The 19,709-nt window shown below is 42.8% G+C and overlaps 2 protein-coding genes across 5 annotated transcripts; one reads left to right on the forward strand and one right to left on the reverse strand.

The window, feature by feature from the left end:
* The first annotated feature begins 130 nt into the window (after window positions 1-130).
* On the forward strand, window positions 131-5,720 carry MYL7 (myosin light chain 7). Its single transcript, XM_044437319.1, has 7 exons — window positions 131-264; window positions 1,710-1,820; window positions 2,913-2,988; window positions 4,070-4,174; window positions 4,246-4,324; window positions 4,470-4,518; window positions 5,516-5,720. Exons 1-7 carry the CDS (start codon window positions 262-264, stop codon window positions 5,615-5,617), a joined length of 525 nt encoding a protein of 174 aa, XP_044293254.1. The 5' UTR covers window positions 131-261; the 3' UTR covers window positions 5,618-5,720.
* A 1,065-nt stretch (window positions 5,721-6,785) lies between these two features.
* LOC123027004 (antimicrobial peptide NK-lysin-like) lies at window positions 6,786-19,552 on the reverse strand. 4 transcript variants are annotated; one of them, XR_006415439.1, is made up of 5 exons: window positions 16,225-19,552; window positions 9,940-11,101; window positions 8,920-9,030; window positions 7,940-8,123; window positions 6,786-7,100 (listed from the first exon to the last, which is right to left on the reverse strand). XR_006415439.1 is itself a non-coding variant. In XM_044437316.1 (5 exons), the coding sequence occupies exons 2-5, from the start codon at window positions 11,000-11,002 to the stop codon at window positions 7,806-7,808; spliced, it is 609 nt and encodes a 202-aa protein (XP_044293251.1). In that variant the 5' UTR covers window positions 11,003-11,101; window positions 16,225-19,552; the 3' UTR covers window positions 6,786-7,805. The 4 variants fall into 4 exon arrangements, 2 of the variants coding, with proteins under 2 accessions (XP_044293251.1, XP_044293252.1); XM_044437316.1 differs by having other exon boundaries at window positions 6,786-8,123; window positions 8,920-9,033; window positions 9,940-10,070; window positions 10,957-11,101; XR_006415438.1 differs by having other exon boundaries at window positions 6,786-8,123.
* Window positions 19,553-19,709: the final 157 nt, after the last annotated feature.

Here is a 19,709-nt window from a genome sequence, read left to right on the forward strand (position 1 = left end):
CTCATTTAGATACAGGCCTAAAAAGTGACGATAACATTGCTGCACAGAGAAGCAAAGTGGAAAGACCTGTTTAGAACGGAGCACGTGACTACAGAGTGCTCAGCCTTATCAATTATCTAAGCCGGCTGCTGCCAAGTTTGGTTCTCTCCTGCTGCTGAGCTCCTGATTTGGCTCCCCAAGCGATAAGCCGCCCGATATAGTCTGAGGAGCCTGTGCGTGACACCAGCCAGACCTTCTTGGTTCTTCAGGAGGACACCAAAGATGGTGAGTACCCAGTCCGTTGCTGCTTCTGCAAAGCCTGGCACCGGAAGGCTTTTGGGACAGTTCTGCCTGAAAACTGAAACACTGTCTCTCTTCCAGAACCGCAGCAAACATGCATCCCTGTTTAAGTGCTCTATAGGATAAAAAAAGGCAAGCAATGATCTTTTTCTGCATGCAGACAAGACAAGACAAGACTGGGGAACGATACTTACCCAGTGGGTGGCTGTGCAGATTTAATATCCAAGTGAAAACTGGGACTAGTTGCATTTCTCCAGAGCAATGCACCTTTGGAATAGTAGGGGAAGCTGCAACAAGACAACAGTCAGCTTGAATGTCATGTTCTCTTTGTTCTGCCTGACATATTAGTGTCTTGCATATGTGATATGATTTTTGCTCTTCTTCCTCTTCTTTTTCTTGTTCTTCTTCCATTGCATTTACTAAGCACTCGATCATTTTCTGGTGCATAGCCTTGATTTTGTTCTGTTATGTCTATTGCCGAGATACTGGGGTGAGAGATGCTTTTTTAAAATTCAATCTGCACAGACAGTTTTGCTTCCAAGTTTTGCAGGTTTCAGCTCTCTCTGTGAATTCTCTGAGTGGCCCAGGTGGTTCCGGACTCTATACAGATGGGTTTATATTCTTGCCCTCAGACACAAAGGCAAATGCACGGCTCCTCTTCCAATTCTGCTCCTCTCTAGATCCCACCCATGCAGACAGTAATTGCTGTTAAGGCTGCAGCTCTAAACACAGTAACAGGGAGAAAGCCCCCTTGAACGCATTGGGATAATTTCCAATTAAATATGAATGCATGGAAGTATAAAAGAGCATGAATTGCAGCAATTCTGTAATTTGCCTGGTCAAATCATTTGTGAGAGGAAATGCTTATTAAACAGTTATTTATTCATTCGTGTATTTATAGGTAGTCTATAATTGCCGAGGCCTTCCTAGGCAGCTTACAAAACATTCCGAAGTGTGTTCCTGTGTTTTCATTAAGCAACTGTTCTGTTGCTGAGATTCAGGCACAAAATAGGCAATGCCAAAGAAAATGTACAGAATCCAGAGCAGGTGACTGAAAAAAGCCTTATTTGTCTGGGCCAGCAGTTCTGACCCCTCATAATGTTAAGTATCCACCATCCAGGTTGGCCACATAATCCTGTGTGTACTTATTCAAATGTATGTCTCCTGAATTGTAATCCCCCATAAGTAAGAAGTCATGCAATACAGCATTTGGCTGCAATTCTTAATATGCTTACTCGGGAGTAAGCTCCACTGAACGCAGTAACCATGCATGAGGTTTCTCTGCACGCATGTCATATTTCTTGAACAGATGCACAGACAGAAGATACACTGTCCCTTTCATCCTTCACCCAGTCAAAACTTTGGGATCCTTGTTAAGCTTAAGAGGCCAGCAGGATCCCAGGTGTTCTAATTGACTCCTTTTCTTTCAGGCCAGCAGAAAAGCTGGGACCCGAAGCAAAGCTGCTGCCAAGCGTGCCCAGAGGGGATCCTCTAATGTCTTCTCCATGTTCGAGCAGTCACAGATCCAGGAATTCAAGGAAGTGAGGGAATCTGATGCTGTGGACAATTAAAAAAAACTCATTATATTTATGTTGCACCATTTTTCCTCTTGAGGGAATTTAAAGCTTACAGGGTCCTCATCTCTTCCATCTTATCATCATCGCACTCCTGCGAGGTAGCTTAAGCTAAGAGTCAGTAACTGGCCAAAAATCTCCCAGGAGCTCCACAGCTGAGTGGGAACTTGAATCTAGATCTCCCGAGTCCCAGCCCCATGCTCTTAACTACTGCACCCAACTAGCTCTCTTAGCAAATATGTCCTTCTTGTTAATCCAAAGGAATTAATTCAGCTTGTGTCCAACTTGTATCTCATGTACGTATTTGGTAAAAGTGGATTCCCCATGACTCAGTGGGTGTGCAGAAGGGGCACCTTGGCTAGGCCTCCCCAGAAGGAAACACACCAACCTCACCTGTTGTAACAATCAGGCACTGTTGCAAGCAAGGGTGGGGAACAGGATGGAGGGGACACTTCCCCTGTCGCTGCTGGGCTTGGTGGCAAAACGGAGAAGCATCTGCCTCCACTCCACTTGGCAAGCAGCTCAGCACAAGCAGCTCAACAGGCATGTCCCATGACATCCCCTCACACACATATAGGTCGTTAAAAGATCCCCTCAGAGTCTCCTTTTCTCCAGGCTGAAAAGACCCAGTTCCCTCAATCTCTCCTCATATGTCATCCCTCCCAATCCTGCCAGCATTCTTGTGACCCTGCACTGAACCAGTTCTGACCTAGCTATGTGTGTAGGATATTTCTATGTCCCTTTCTTCGTATTTTTGTTCACTCCTACCTATTATCCAGGAAGTGCCACTTGTAGATAATACTAATGAAAAGTAGAAATAAGAAAACTAATTTTTAAACAAACATCCAATGCAGGTTTAACTTTCAGATGCAGGAAATGCCCCCACTCCCACCCCTCAAATCCTGGTATGTATGTCACAGTCACTTGAAAGATAACAGCAAGGCTGGGATAGGAGGGGGGAAATATTTGTAATGACTGTTCATGTTCTTATTATAGTAGCACTCAAAAATTAAAGTCAAGGGAGAGCAACAGGATTATGTTAATGCATCTTTCCCCAAGGCATTCAGCTGCATTGACCAGAATCGGGATGGCATTATCAGCAAATCAGATTTGAAAGAGACATATGCTCAACTTGGTAAGTTGCCAGTTGTCATGCAACTGCACTCTGCACTCTGGTGAAAACTTTTTTATTTTCCCGGTATTTTAACAATTAACTTTTAAACTTCAGTTTTAATATTGCATTTTATCTTGTACTGCTGCCGTGCTGATTTGTTTGCAATTGCTGTGCTTTTATTGTCTTATATTATTTTTTCTTTCTTTCTTGCTAGTGTGTTTTTAACTTTTGTTAACTGCTGAAAGGGTCTTGGCTATTATTTATTTATTATTATTTAAAACTTTTGTACACTGTCCCTTATGCCTTGGCATCTCAGGACGGCTCACAGTACATAAAACTGAAATACAGTAAGTTCACATTTATAAATAACATAATTCAATAAAAGTTTACATAAAAGACAAAATCAAAGTGACTGTTCAAAATGATTAAAATACTATTTTTTTAAAAATAGAAATTAAATAAAAAGATTTTAATCTGGCACCAAAACGAATATAAACTCAGTGCCAGGTGCACCTCTATTGGCTATTGGGCAGTACAGAAATGAAATGAATAAAAGGATGCTTTTCAGCATGCCCTTTTTCCCAATGGGAACTCTCCCCTCCAGATGCTCACATTTGACAATGCACAGAAGGTAAAATGAGCTCTGAGGAAGAATCAAGAGAGCCTCAACCAGCCCAGATGCTGCATGTTCACCCATCATGATTGGGGCATGCAGGAGTGAATGAGGCTGAACACTCTACGGACAGCTAAGCCCTCACACAGCCAGCTAGGCAGGCACCTGTATGCAGCACTCACCGCTTTGGTCAGGTGTTCGTGCTGTAGTCATTTGCTCCAAATTTGCATCTATGCCTATACATTTGTAGATGTACCTTTTGTGCAGCTCTCCTGATGCATCTTTTTTGTGCTGTGGGGTATCTCCTCCTTTTGTATGATGCTCCCCTGGAGGAAGAGGAGAAGGAAAAGGAGGGTTGGCCTTCAGCTTTGTGGAAAGACAACAGGATCTTTGGTGATAGAGCGGTTCTTGAGCTGAATTTGGCAGAAAATACAAAGAGAGGCATTCAGCTAGAAATGGACTTATTGGGATCTTCCTTTCTCTCTACAGGGAAAATGAATGTCAAGGATGAGGAGCTGGAAGACATGCTGAAAGAAGGGAAGGGGCCAATTAACTTCACTGTCTTCCTTACATTGTTTGGGGAAAAACTGAATGGTAAGGAGATGTTTCTGCAACTAAGGACCTCAAGGGTTACTGCTCTCTGCTAAGCAACTCTTTTTCTATAGGCACCGACCCAGAGGAATCCATCCTTGCTGCCTTCAAGTTGTTTGACCCAAATGCAACTGGCTTTGTGAACAAAGATGAGTACGTTTAGACTCCACTGTCCACTGCCTGGGTTTTACTCCTTTCCATAGTCGCTGCAGTTTGGTTTGTCTAACAGAGCCCAGATCAGAGGTCTGGGTGGTGTATTTGAACAACACTGACTCTGTTTGTAAAATTTGATCTCCAGGTTTAAACAACTCCTGATGACTCAGGCAGACAAGTTCTCTCCTGAGGAGGTGAGACAATTCTTGGTGTGCCAGACTGGCTGGAATGTTTTCCTTCACACAGCATGTCATTAACTTTTGGAATTCACTCCTGGAAGTGATCATGATGGCCACCAATTTGGATGGCTTTAAAGGAGGATTAGACACATTCCTAGTGGATAAGGCCACTGATGGCTACAAGCCAGGACAGCTATACCTTAAGAACCAACCTTAAGACAAAGTTAACCTGCCCTGCTTTGTATCACAGTCTTTATCCTGATTGCAAAGATGGAGGATGGGGATGCTTGTAGCCATTATTTTCAATTAAAATGTAGACACTTTAATTAAAAGTAGGCTTTCCTTAATGTATCATTGTGTTTGGCCATAAAGCCATCTACCAAAACCATGCCAAATGCCAAATCCAAGCCATCTTGCTGATAGATGGATTAGATAAACAGATAAATAATCATAGCTTAACTCAACCAGCACTCATGAATCATTTAGTATTTTTTAGATTGGGGTGTTGAACCTCTTTCAGGTGAAGGGCCAAATTCCATTTCAAAAAGGGTCTTGGGGGCAAAGTGGGGCCGAAGTCACATGGGGTGGGGCCAAAGTACCAAAGGTGCCAACGTATTTTAGCTTAAAGCTCTTTCTGCCAGCAGCTAAGGAGGCACATTTCATCCTTTTAGAATGAGGAAACAAATGCCAGAAAACCACCAAACCATCTGTGGTTGTGTGAAAGGCTGGGAATTTCTAGAGGGAGTTCAGGCAGGCTGGATTTGACCCTGTGACTGAGATACTCCACCCTTGTTTTAGAGCCCATAACAGACACTTTAATGAAGTTTTGTCCATAAGATTTTTTAAAGCTCTGAGCTTACTTAACTTTAAGGCTGAGATACTTTTAAGCAAAGGGTAAGGTTTTGATAGTGGCAGGAACCCCCAAATCTCCTATTCCAGAGCCCTGGAGTGTTGTCAGCTTCAATCTGTTAAGCACAATACCACATTCTTCTTTCTGTTGCTTCTCCTCTAGGTGGACCAGATGTTTGCTGTAGCTCCCATTGATGTGGCTGGAAATATTGACTACAAATCTTTGTGTTACATCATCACACATGGTGATGAGAAGGAAGACTGAAGAACTGGGAGGAAACTGGTAGAGTGTGGTGATGGCAACTAATACTAGGAGTACAGTGCCCTGCTAGTGTTCCAGCAATAAAAGACCTAGTGAGAAATAATAACGCTTGGACAATGACAATGAGATGAGCGCAAAACCATGCGTGAAGTCAGGCACAACAGTTCTAAAGTGGCAGGACAGGACTGAGTGTCTCGACTGACCTGGTTTGCACATCATGCTAACCTCATTAGTTGCTGAATTCTGGGATGTCATGCTAACGAATCATGACTTGTTAGCAAATGACCTAGAAAGAGAACTCATGATTTGTTGTTGTTTGTGAACTCTAGGTTGTCTAACCCATGGGTTTATGACGTATGAATCCAGAACCGTGAGTTGTTCAGGGATTGTTTCAGCAGTCTAGAGCGGCATTGGGCATGAATGGTGAGAAAGCCCCTATGCACTACATGTCAAACTATAGAACTGCAGTGGGAGTTGGAATACAGGGAGAGCAGGAGGGGACATGAGACGGAAACAAGCAATCCACGGACAGAAGAAACAAACTGCAGTTTGCTCAAGTGTTTGCCAAAAGGACCCTAGATAGGAAAGCCAACCAGGGTTTAAATAAACCATGGGTATCATTATGTGTGAACCAGAGACTCAGACTTTTTCCCCAAGAGCTGAGGATGGTAGGGATTGGGCACATTTGCATTGACTGGCCAGAACTTAGGATGTTGCCAAGAAAATTAATGTGCCTATAAATTAATGGACAAATGGAAAGTACAGTAGGCACTGTGTTTTTTTTTAAATAAGCAACCTACTTAAAGTAGGGATGAAGAAATAAAGGCAACTGATGGACGGTGGGTAGAGCACATGTTTTGCATGAAGAAGCTTCCAGGTACAATCCAATCAATGACATCTCCAACTGGAAGAAATAAGTAATAGGAAATGGGAAGGCCTTCTGTCTGAGGTACCGCAGAGCTGCTTCAGTGACAGGATCAGGCTGGGTATTGCAAAGTCCAACCTGATGTAAAGCACTGAGGGTCCTGGCTAGTCCTCCATCCCTTCTAGTAGTATTCCTGCTATTGCCAGGATGAATGGCAGACTTCTACCAGAGAGCTGCAGCCAACCAAAGAAAGCAGTACTGGCCTAGCTGGAGAGAGTCTGACCCAGCAGAAGGCAGAGTTCCTACGACAGCTGAAGCAATGCTTAATCTGACAGTATGTACATCAAATTAAACATCATTCAGTCAAATAGCAGAGCCAGAATGAAACCAGCCTTGGACAACGGCTAAGTAAGTAAATGTGCACAAAGTAAGTGAGACAAGCTCACTGCTGCACTTTATTTAAGGTAACAGAAACTTGCATTGCTTCGTCGTTCAAAGAAAACAGCAAACGCTGCAGCCCGGAAATGGAAATGCTTTAAGCTTTGCAGAAGAACAGACAGCACGCATCCAAAGGAACCTGGGCCAGTTTTCACTCTGTTGAGGTTTAATAGTGAGGCAGACCTGGTATAGAGAACAAAACATGGATCATTAAGATCAGCGTATGAAACACTCTGTCTCTTCTCATATGTGCACAATAGAGCTGATGCCTGAGACAGAATTTCAGCTCGCATAGGAATAAAGTTAACCAAGCAAATTGGATGGAACCTGATTGACTTAATCCCCTAATGCTGAGATATCTGGCTTTGTCTTAAACCACTCAGATATTTGGCTGTGTCTCCAACATGAAGAATTCCATCCATAGTCCAGCCTGCTCCATTGGATGGCAATTTTCACCACAGGAAAAATACACTCTGGCTAAACCCATCCCTGCAACTCCCTTCTAAGTGCAAAACTATTTTTTTAAATTCAACCACAGATGGTTCTCACAGAAACTGACTCATACTGTGTATTCAGCCAGTCTCCCTGGATACTTGCTTCATTTAAGCAAAGTAAAAAAATACTGGGACTCACTCTTTTTCCATTTATGAACTTAAGGTAAGCCATTGCAGTGGCTTTGGGTCTGAGGAGGAAAAAAGAGCAAGCTTGCTAAAGTCCCACCTTAGGCGCTGGGTGCAGAAGACTTGGAAAGGGAAATTTGGCTCTGTATTTGGAGCTTCCTTGCCAATCAGGCGGAAAACTCATCCATGTGTGGAGCGACTGGCGAGGAGAGAAATGTCCTTCATGGCCTGCCGCCCCAGTTCCTGACAGGGCAGTTCTTTGGCATGCTCATTTGCAAGCAGGTCCCGGGGAACTCAACAGAACTTTCTCCCAAAGGAAGGTGCAGAATATTAGGTTGCAGGGGCTTGGTTTCCTTCTCCCCAAACTGCCTCTTAAGAGACCAGGAGCCCCCTCGCTCTCACCTGGTAGTGCCTGTATGCCAGGCCTGCATATCTTGAGATCGACACAGATCTCATCTGTCTCCATGCCATTCTGCAGATCCATCACCAGCTTTGCCTTGTACAGTCTCAGAAACCTTTTGCAGAGCCCCTGCAGGAACTTGCCGAGGACCTTACACAGGGTTTTTATTGCTCGGTCAACTTTTTCCTGTAAGAGAAGCCACGGAATGAGATAGGGACTTTAATATATCCGGTACTGTTCCCTTTTGTCTATGGCCCCTCCCTTTTTTTGTTTGGGAAGCAAAAATCTCAACACAGCATGTGCTATGCAAGGAACAGACTCACAGACGACATAAAACGATTCACTAAAAGAAAAATCTCTGAGCTCTTAGAATGTCGGACAGGGATGCACAATTGCAGGCCGAGGGGAAAATCGGATTCTCCTGCATTCTCCTGCACCCGCACATCAATCCCTCTGGGATTCTCCAGATTACTCTGCCCTGCTTTCAGCAACCCAACCTGCTTTCTCCACTTACCAGACAAGCGCTAGTTTTTGAACATTCCTATTTATCCAGGGCCAAGAGGCAGAAATGTCACTTCTCAGGTTTAATAACAGAAAAGTATTTTATTAGAAGATGATGCTGTTGAAATATAGTCTGTCAAATTCCTCTTTGTCTATTCACCCACCCACCCCTGGAATGCAGCCCCCAAAAGGCTGAAAGTGCTTTGGCACCCTTGGCACGGGGTGTGCGACATCCATGCAGGTGGGCCTACTCTCACTTCAAAAGGCCCGTAGGAGCCTAATTGTGGCTTCCAAGCGTCTCACAGGAACAATCCTGCTTCACTTTAGCAATGAACACACCTGCTCTTCTTCTCAGAGTATACGACTGATTTCTAATACATTTTGCTGTCCTAGGCCAGGAGCTCTCCTACAAGACACCCCCTACCCCCCATGCACCCACACTCAGGCAAACCGATCCCAAGATCATCCACATGCAACTCACATCATCTGGGTCATCTCCAGCCAGATCCCTGAGTTTCTTGACAATCTTCTTGCATATGGTGCACTTAAAAAGCGGAGCAAGGGCTTCGGCTTCCCCCTCTATGAGTCCCTCCTGCTGAGGCAAAGATGAGCAATGGCATCAAACTCTACAAGGATGCTTGAACGAAAGGGCTGGCTTTAATTGTCATTAAGCATACTAGCAGGGCTATGGCTGACAGCGAGTCTGTGGCACTTGGTCCCTCTGCAGGACTGGACCGAGACATTTGGTGGCCTGAGCTGAGGAGTGAGAATGCTCCCCCCTCAGTTCAATGCTGGCCACTGAGTCTTCCTGGGGCGCTGGACAGCGGCACCATCTTCCACCACACCGAAAAGACAGCGGCTGCAAGGTCCACAACTATCTCTGCTGAGCCTTTGCTGCCCCTTCTCAGAATCTGCTGCCCAAGGCCACTGCCACCTCTGCCTCATGGTAGGGCTGGCCCTGCTACTCTGGTCTCTCCTTGACTTCCCAACCTTTATTTTAGATGCAGTGTCTTACTCTCTTACCCAGGGATATACAAGGGAACAGGTGCAGACAGCATCCTAGGACCTGAAGCACTAAAAAAAGCATTGAAGAAGATGTGGCTTAAAATGGCTCTTGGTGGTTTTCGTACTGGTCAGGCCTAGTGTTTCAACAGGAGCACATAGCTGATTTCAGATGCCAGCTATAGAGATCTTGTCATTAAGAAGATGCCTCCTGCTAGGATATTGTTTCCATCCTTTGCAATAATATATCCAGGTTCTTTTGCTAAACTCTCTAGCTTTTAGGAGCATTGTGCCTGTATGCCATATGCTGACTGTATATGTGGATGAAAGAATATTATGGTGGGGTTGTGGGGGGGGGGGGGGGAGAGAGAGAGAGAGAGAGAGAGAGAGAGAGAGAGAGAGAGAGAGAGAGAGAGAGAGAGAGAGCGCGCGCGCGCGCGCGCGCACACGCGCGCAAGCTACTCTCAAGGGTGGACATGGATGTGAGTCTGGCCCTTACCAAAGTGTTCCACTCGCCGGCCAAGCAGTATTTCTCCTTGTGACACGCAACAGCTGTAGCCGCATCCCTGCACCAGAATGCTGGACCTTGCTGACATGGCTTAGGAGGACCCACTTCAGACGTAGCCAAGACTGTTGAACAGAAGGGCAACAGACAAACTGTGTGGTGCATAGAAATCACCCGGGTTTGGAAGAAAAGCTTTCTGTGTCTGAACTCCAGCCCCCAAAGCTGCCTGTTCATTTGCCCTGCCCTGCCTGCCCTTCCCCACTCCATCAGTATATTCCTGTTTAATCTTCTTCTTTCTGTTAACCTACCTCTTCTTCTGGTCTTACATTGCTAAATACTAAACCAGCATTCTTAACCACTCCCCCACAATGCAGTTGTGTAGCATTCAGTCTGCCCATTTGCCTCTCCTTCTTTCTTGCCCCCTTTAAAAAAAACCCTTTGAGCATGTGCATTTTTGCATATTAAACCAACTTATAACTTGCACCATCATCACTAGTGGAATAAAACAGAGCTTGCTTCCACTGCTCTAGAGGCAGAGTAACGGGTAGCCCTCTAGGTCTGGAAGCCATCTAACCTACCACACTTGCTGAAATAAAGGCACAGGGGCCCTCACGACCTCTGTGGCATCTGAACCCCCTGGATGAGACAGCTCTTTGCCCGCAGCTCCTGTTGCCTGCCCACCTTGAATTTTGGCAAGTGATAAGGCACTCTGCGCACTCCTTGGTGATGCCCTCAAACTGCCAGGTTTCCTTGTGATCATCAGCTGAACACACCTGAACTAGAACCCCTATTTTACTTTCAATGAGCGATTTTCCATGCAGACCTGGAGGCTCCCAGTGGTCTGCAGAAATCTTTCTCCTCCACACTTTCATGTGAATGGCCCTCTTGTGTTGCCCTACTAGTTGGCCTATATCATCTGTGTAATTGTTAGAAGGCGTAATGGAAAGAGTTTGGCTAGGAAGTTTTTGCCTGGAAGGAACAGAAATTAATACTGGAGTCCTTGCATCTTACCTGCCCCCACAGCAAAGTTCAGGTACAAGATGAGCAGTGCAGCCATTGTAGCTCAGCTGTTCAATGCACACATTGGCACCTCTCCACCGATCTTTTAAAGCTGCTCTTGACAGTCATGTGGGAGCTGCCTGAACCAATCAGGTGTCTAAAAATTAGTAAAAGAACTTAAAAGGTGTGGGTGCTCAGACATTGAGGTTTTGAATATTGTTTCCTCCACTTTTTGAAACATCCTGTACTTGCGGGTTGACAACAATAACGTGTGAAAACCTCTCAGGCTGAGGTCTTGAAGGTGTGGAATGAACATATATTTTGCTGTATCAAAAATGCCTCAGAAACCAAACACCTCCAGATGCAGCAAAGAAGCATCCAGACCACTTCTACCACATTAAAAATGTGACAATTGTCTCAGCTGAAAATAGACATCACTATTAGTAAGATAGTTTCTTTTCAAGTAATGGGAGAGAAGGCTGGGAAGGAAGGGTATGACTCTGGAGTGGTACTCTGAAATTTGTCCCTTTCTTGGAACAATGCAGCTGGAGGTGACCCCCTGGGAGTCACGTCCTGCATCAAGTGCCTCCGGCTTCCACAGTGCACATGAGAGAGCTTTTCCTGAATGTTGTTTCTGGAAATCAGCATCTTGGCTTCAAGGCTAACCCTAACCCTAACCCTAAACCTAACTCTAACTAGAGGAGATGTGATACATGCCTAAAATGAAGGTGCATGACATTTCTTACATAAGTAGCTGCTATAGGACACCTGAGCAGCCTCAGAACTAGGGAAGGGGGTGTGGAGAACAAGTTTTAATTCTATTCCACCCTGCCACAGCTCCCAGAAAAATCACTTCTCATAAGCTTCTACTTGCATTTCAAGAGAAGCCTCCTTTGACACTAATGGAGATGTCCATCGAAATGCTAGTGGTGGCTTCAGAGGGGCAATTTTTTTACACAATTAATGCCACTCTGACATTAAAAAGGGACACGACTGAGTTGAACGTGCCTAAGTGAAATTAGGATCCTTTCCAATCTGATGGAAGATTCAGCATTGCAGCCTTCACTTCAGTGGAGTATGACCTGTAAGCATGCTTTAGTTTAGGCTTTGCTACAACAAGTAGGATTTGTTTATCAGTAAGGAATGCAAATATTGAAATGCATATGGCAAGCAATGCATTGGGAGATACAGTTCTTGTCAGAACTAGAGCAGGGAGGAGAGGAGTACCCCCCAGTTTCCACCACCATGGTCCTAAGTCTGCTGAGGTAGCTGCTATTTGCATGGTAAAAACCAATGCAGGTTAATTGCATCTTTGCAATTGCTGTCATGCCTCATTTGGCCCTGAGATGCAAATAGTCTCTTAAACTGTTTACTAGCTTTGCTTGTAGCCTCTTGGCAACTACAACATTGCCTGCCCCAAACCCACATGAATTGATTTAAAGTACCTAAGAAGAATTGCAATAAGGTTTACTCCCCCAGTATGTTATTCTATAGAATTCTAAGTTTGTATTTTTGGGCTACTGGAAAAACTTGACATTAGCAGATGATTTACAGCTATTGATAGCTTCTTTACCGCAACTAATATTATTATTTGTGGCCAAGGTGAAAACTCCTGATCCTGCTTCCATTTTAGAACAACAGACTTTGACTTGGGGTGTAATCCCATGCATGTTTAAACAGGAAAATCCCTACAACTTCCATCATGCTGCAGCCGATCACTCAGGTAACAGTAGAACTTTTTTCTGTCTAAACATGCATAGGATTGCACTGTGCATGAACTTATTTTCATTCCATGAAAGTTTATTTTATTTTGAAATGAAATCAAACAAACAGAAGGCAACAAGATCAAGCAAGCAAGCAAGGGACTATCATTTTTAGGCTATGTCTGATTACTCATGTGAAATTGCTTGAGTGAAACAGGTGAAGTAAAAGCACCCTAATGAAAATACAACAAACAACAGTGTGTATGAGAATTTATAAGAAAAAAATAGAGGTAACTGTACTTGGTTGGAATTTGATCAAACGTTTGAAGAGCTTCCACAAAGGAAATAAATGGAATCCATGGTGACAACATATTCTCTCTAAAACTAGGATTCCTTTCTTGCTGACTATGGTTGTATACAATCATAATCGCCCAAATTGTAACCACCTAGTTTAGTTAGGTACACCTGACTGTGCAGTTGTACAAAATTTATTGAGAAGATCGTTATGTAGCAATTCAGGGTCTTTGGATTCAAAATGACAAAGAAGCACAGCTTCAGGATTTACCAGAAGTCTGATGAGGAGTGTTGGGAAAATTTGGATAAATCCTGTCAGAAAAACATTACTTCTGTGCGCTGTTGCATTGTGGGATCAAATCCTGTCTTCCTTCTCAAAACCAAGCTGTCACTGTTTAAAATGGCATTCCCCCACTCCTTTCTCTCACCTTTAGCTGTAAGCTACAGCAGACAGGCCATTGAGTCCAAATTTACATTGTATGCCTTCACAATGATTAAATAGTCATTGTTGGAATTCAGTTTACAAGGAAGTATCTTTTGATAGCCCAGAGGCTCCATGTGCCCTGGCTAATTCAGAATGTCTAGAGTAGATAAGAGTCTTGAGTTCATGCATAGTTTCAGTAGCTTGAATTTACATGTCTAAGCAGACCTGGAGATGGGTTCAAGCTACTGAACTAAAGTGTCAATACAGGCAATTAGAAATATTGTAATCTCATTGTCACTGTGTGATTGACTGACATTTCTTTATCTGTTCTGTATGTGATGACCTCAGAATCTTATTGTAATCTCTGCATTCTGTCATCAATTGCCCTGTACCTGTGTACCTATAAATGCCCTGCAATGGTATTGAAGCTTTGCAGCAGAGTTCATCTCTGCCTGCCCAGTAATGCATGCATTATTGTGAGTACCGCGGGAACCTTGGGGAAATACAATAAAGCCTCAGATTGTCTGGATGCTTGATCTTTCCCAAGAACCCGAGTTTTATTCCCTCTTCTCAAACTGAGATTCCAGAATTCTGACAGGAGAAATTACTGGCAGTAATAGGCAACCAAGTTCTAGTACCCCCTACACCACTGGATGTTCCCACCAAAGACAGAAGCACAATCGAATCTAGAAAGGGTCCAAAGAAGGACAACCAAAATGATGCAGGGTTTGGAAACACTGCCCTCTGAGGAAAGACTGAGAGAACTGGGCATGTTCAGCTTTGAGAAGAGAAGACTGAGCGGGGATATGATATCCCTCCATAAGTACCTCAAAGGTTGTCACAAAGAGGAAGGTCAAGATCTCTTCTTGCTGATGCCAGAGTGTAGGACATGGAATCATCAATTTGATCAGGCTAGATATCAGGAAATACGATAGTGGAACCAGCTGTCTAGAGAAGTGGTGGGCTCTCCCACACTAAAGACATTCAGAAAGAAACTGGACAGCCATCTGAGTGGGATGGTGTAACTTAGTGTCCTGCAACAGCAGGGGGTTGGACTCGATGGCCTTCATGGCCCCTTCCAACTCTACTATTCTATGAGTCTATAATTCTATGACAAATAATCTCAACAACAGACTGAACATCTGGTCAGTCTTCCCTACTATGATGGGATTTATTGTAAGTCTGTTTAAATCCTACAAATATGTCTCCACTGATATCTCTACAAGTAAATCAGCTTATGCACACTTTAGGCAACCTAGTGGCCCTTTTTCCCAGGGCTACATAGTCACCAGCTATCCCAATCCATATAGTCCTGCTTCAGAAATGTCTCACTGCTCACGCGAGTGTGGAAACAAGTTTCGTATATCCTAGCAAAAAGTCTAATGCTTCACACAGATTAAGATCTTAATGTAGAACATAGACAAGCCATGGTTAGATATGGCAGGGTCACACACGTGTGGAGTGATGGTTAGCTTCTGGGAATGTCTGGAAACAGGTTGTTAACTGCTGCCTGACCTATTCATGAGGGATCCAACTTGACTCATCAGATCCAAATCTGTGAGGACCAGATTTGATTATAGAATGAAATAACGTGTATTCCTAACTGTTCTATACATGGATAGCTTATCTCTTTCAGCTAAGTCTGTCAGCAAAGGAACCTGTGGTGACCACTTCTTTGACAGTAACATCTGAGAAAGACTGAAAACAGGATGCGGTTGTAACACATCATGCCTTAAAAACTTGTTCTTTTAAGATAACATCTGATTCTCAGATAACATCTGTTAGCCAGTGGTTTTGTCTTTTAGGTATTCTGCGCAGCTTGGGTCACAGTGAATATCAAATTCCAGGAGATGCTTTAGCCCCGAATACAAATATGGATTCAGTCACAGAAATATAAAATAAAAAAAGAAGATATCTGTTAAAGGAAAACTCTATATCAACACATACCTTGGCATGTTTCAAGGCTTATTTGAACAGGTTATTACTGAACAACAGTTTTGTTACTGTCTTTGACTTGCTAAGTGTCTCCTATCTCCAATGGACTAATAATATTTAAACAGATGCCACCTCTCTATGGGGAAAATCTGCAATATCTGAGACTGTTTAGCTTAGAAAAATATGAGTTGAGGGAGACGATATAGAGATATTTACAATTATGCATGTTCTGGGGAATATGGATAGGGAGACATTTTTCTTCCTCTCAAGGCTGGGTCATCAAATGAAGCTGAATGGAGTTTGGGGGAGATTCATGATAGATAAATGGAAGTACATCTTCACACAGACTGGATTACTACAGAATTCAGAAGATACCGGTAGCAGAAGATGCTCTAGATCAGTGGTGGTGAACATTTTAGAGACCGAGTGCCCAAACTGCAACCCAAAACCCACTTATGTATCGCAAAATGCCAACACTACAATAAAACCCAAAAACTGAGGTTTTAGCTTAGAAAAAACAACTCACAGCCAGTCCAAACACACACACACATATATCCTTGGCAGTGCATTGAATGGCCATGCAAAAGCTCAGCAAAAAGCACAATTAAGCATGAAAATTCACCCAGCTAGTATTTTCTTACCAAGGTCAGTTTACAGTATTTGTAATGCTTAGTTCTACATCACAGACATTAAACAGCTTTGCAAATAATACTCCGTCAACAAAAGATTATCCATTTTACAGTTCCTTCAAAATATGCAAACAAAAATACCTTAAATACCAAAATATGCAAACAAAATTACCTTGGCAAAGAGAATGTCATAGTGCACAAAGAAATAATAAAACTAAGAAAGATAAAAAGAAAAGAAAAAAGAAAGAGTAAGTGCTGGGGGGTGGGGGACTTTGTTTACTGATTTCAGTATTACCTTATCAGGCCATCTTGATAAAATCAGAGCTGCAGAGAAGAGTCTTGATGCTCCCCTGTCCTTTAGAGAAGTTATCTAGCGATCACCCTCATGGCGATTTATAATCACCCAAACATGACAAGGCACAAAACAGCAACATTCCCTGGTGCTTCATCAAGTCACCATTCCCCTGGAAGCAAATTCAAATACAATATTAACAGCGGGACAATACAAAATCAAACCAAGTTACTTAATACACTAATATGCATAATGTTAAATACTGAAATACAATGAACCCCCCGCAAGCCCCCAGACACAGGAGCTGAGAAAACACACACAGCAGAAGCCCACCTCAGCATTTCTCTTCCCAGCAGCAGAAGAAAGGATAGGCTCTGTCTTTGTGGCCCCGTCCAGAGGGCAGACTGAGCCGCCTCTTCTCTGCCCAGCCTCCTCGGCCGAAGAAGAGGCAGGTCATCGGCAGCCCGTGCTGGTCCTGGCAAGCGAGATGCCCCCGTTGTGCACAGCAGCAGCTCTTCACGGACCGGCAAGGGCCAGCAGTTGAAAACCACTGCTCTCCATTACCTCAGGAATCAGAGGCACTAGGTCTCTGCATAGAGCTTGCTGGCACACCTAAGTTGGAAGGGGCTACTTATGAGTTCTGACAGGCAACTGTGCGAGCAGAACACCAGACTTCGGTCTGATCCAACACAGCCCTTATGTCCTTGGGTTCCATAGCACCAAATAGCTGCTACTTCTATACATAGAGCATGCAAGAAAAATGTTAAACATTTCAAATGTAAAAACAGCTATCTTGTGTTGCATTGCCATACAGGACATGGTAAAGTACTTAACACCTGCTTAAATGAAAAATGATCTTTTGCCAAGTTTTACATTTTACATCTCTCCCCACTTTCCAGTGTGGCTTATATGAAAATGTCAGAAAACTTTATGGAAAATTTTCTCTCATGGATTTTGCTGATGCTTCTATTTCCAAACCACATGGTTTCCTTGCATATGTTCCAGCTGTTCCCATTTTCTGGATTCAGTCTCTTGTAATTCACTGCTTATATTTTCTCTCCTTTTCTTTTCTGGATGTCTTATAGAGATCTAAATAAGTCTTAAAATGATTGTTTTTGCCATTTTTTTCTGAATTAGGCTCTGACATAGGCAGTGTTTAGAATGAAAAATCCATTGCTGAATTTATCTTCTTTTGTGTGGATATATTTAGTTCTCAAACTGTATTATTAGTTATATATACTCTGTTACATTTTACATATCCTAATTTAGCCCCGTTTTATTGTTTGTTTTAATAACTGGTTTCTGTGCAAATATGTGGACTGTAGGGTCTATGGGCTAAACAAGCATTTTAAACTTAGAAATCCCTTTTCAGGTTTTCTGGAAAAAAGGGGATTAATTGGGATAGGATGCCTCTTGTCTATGTATTTGGTAACTATTCTTGACAAATAGCTTAAAATAAGTGTGGCAGTTTTAATTAGGTTTTTGTGGTGATTATTCCAAGAGAATGTGTGAAAGAATGTGCAAATTTCATGCAATACACCTGTGTCTCCACTGAAAATGGAACTAATAATTTGCGTCAGTGAAACGGAAGATTGGACAAGATGGGCAGTGGTTAGTTGCATGTCACACATTATTCTTTAGATTGTTAAAATTTATTAGAATATATACAGTTTTTGATGTGTCCAAGTTTCCATGTAATGGAAGCATATACAATCATCTTTATATTTTTACAGTATTCCAACAACAAAATTCTGCTTGATATAACATTCCAAGTCAATTAAGTGTGCTTTAGTGTTTTAGTTTGGGGTTTTTTAAACAGATATTTCAGGTCAAATACATAGGAGAAAAAACCATTAACAAAGGGCACCTTTTAATTTTGTTGTTTACTTGGTAAGTAAACATGGTAGTGCAAGGTGATCTCTCAGCTACACAACAACATTCCTAATGAAATCTGAAAATCAGTCAATGAAGATAGCACAAAACTCTTGATGGTTAGAATTTATACTTGGATTTTAAATGTCACTGTATCCTCTGTAGACACTATTGACATGAAGCACAAATAGTATGGAAACTAAACTAAAGTTGAAGTGTTTGGGGGGCTTTATTCCTGGGAGTTTATCCTGGAAATCCAAATTGTTAAACAGCAGCAAGTAATCAGTTGTATTTCTGCAGCATGTGTGTGACTTTCATTGGACTGTTATGCACTGTTTGACAACCAAAACTGGCAGTTGTAGCAAAGTGTGTTTACAGTGTGTAGCACAGGACTTTATATTGTCAGGGCATCTCAACAGCAGCTACAAGAATGAATAAATGGATTCAGTAGGGAAGATCCCTTGTGCCCTGAACCTCAGCAGTTTCCAGAAACAGCTCTCAGGCACCCTCTGCAGAGAAATGAAACTTACCACCACGTTGTCAGGTAGAGGTGAAACCAACTACAAACTTCCAGAACATATACTGAGTGTTTTATAGGTTTGAGTCACATGTGTACAGCAGCAGGGTAGGTTGGGACAAAATAAGGGGAACACAGTCAAAAGAATGAGAGATCTGCAGAGAGGACTAATACAATAGTGTCGACTACAGGAGATTGACACAACAATTCGGGAAAGTCGGGGATTATTGTGAATCTTACCTGTGAGTTTGATCATGCAAATAAGGGTGATTGCAGAGCTGCCATTAAACTAACCAGGCAGCCTTATCAGCTGTCACTGCTGTTAGCAAAAGAATAGGCAGGGATTAACTTCCCTTGCAGACCTGAGAGTTCCAGTCTAAACACAGCTAAACAGAAGCCTGGCTCGGAATTCTGATACCTTTGGAGGAAAAGGAGCAGGGATACTGCAGGTTTGACCTTATAACACAAAGGCACATATAAGTAATCTTTTTCTACCAGGATGTATATGACTTTTCCAACAATATCCTCCAACATTTCTAGCAAGTTACACTAACAAAATATGAACAATGCATCACTGAAGGTGGAGAAAGAGACGGAATGATTTACCAGGACAGCATATGGGACTTTCCTTGGAAAACAGAAACTTTTAAAGCAGTGCGTTCCTAAGTAAAGAATAGCACAGGGAAGTTGTTTTAAAGTACTCACGGTCTTTTTGCCTCTCCCCTCATGAAACCTGCAGTGTGCGTGTCTTACAATGAAAGTGTGGTACATGAAAAACAGTGTCCCTCAACTCCAAAATAACACGTAAGGGATAATAGTCTACACTGCAGGACTGTTGTTCTTTCTCTATCTCTTAGCCACAATTAGTAACCCTGCTTTCCATCCAAGCCTACCACAAGAAGACAATATAAGTTTGGTTTGCATCTGAATTTACATTGATAGGATGTTTTTAAAAATGTTTTAAAACGGAACTTTTTCTACCCACGATAAGACCTGCATTTTTGGGCGGGGGAGAAGGAGTCCTAACTTTTGCTTTTGTTTTGTTGGCAGGACTTAGCAAAAATTCGCCTGAAATTATTCCCATCGTCTTACGGGCAAA

This window comes from Varanus komodoensis, unplaced genomic scaffold (genome assembly GCF_004798865.1).
Source record: "Varanus komodoensis strain SLA01 unplaced genomic scaffold, ASM479886v1 scaffold30, whole genome shotgun sequence".
In the NCBI taxonomy this organism is placed as follows: Eukaryota; Metazoa; Chordata; class Lepidosauria; order Squamata; family Varanidae; genus Varanus; species Varanus komodoensis.

Excerpts from the sequence above, each read along its gene's own strand:
- MYL7 (XM_044437319.1), top strand. Across the intron at positions 1,821-2,912 it reads AGATCCAGGAATTCAAGGAA|GCATTCAGCTGCATTGACCA; the intron begins GTGAGGGAATCT and ends TCTTTCCCCAAG. Across the intron at positions 4,175-4,245 it reads GTTTGGGGAAAAACTGAATG|GCACCGACCCAGAGGAATCC; the intron begins GTAAGGAGATGT and ends CTTTTTCTATAG.
- LOC123027004 (XM_044437316.1), bottom strand. The coding sequence starts at position 11,002 with ATGGCTGCACTGCTCATCTTGTACCTGAACTTTGCTGTGGGGGCAG. Across the intron at positions 10,071-10,956 it reads GAACTTTGCTGTGGGGGCAG|TCTTGGCTACGTCTGAAGTG; the intron begins GTAAGATGCAAG and ends TCTGTTCAACAG. Across the intron at positions 8,124-8,919 it reads CTGGAGATGACCCAGATGAT|GAAAAAGTTGACCGAGCAAT; the intron begins GTGAGTTGCATG and ends CTTCTCTTACAG.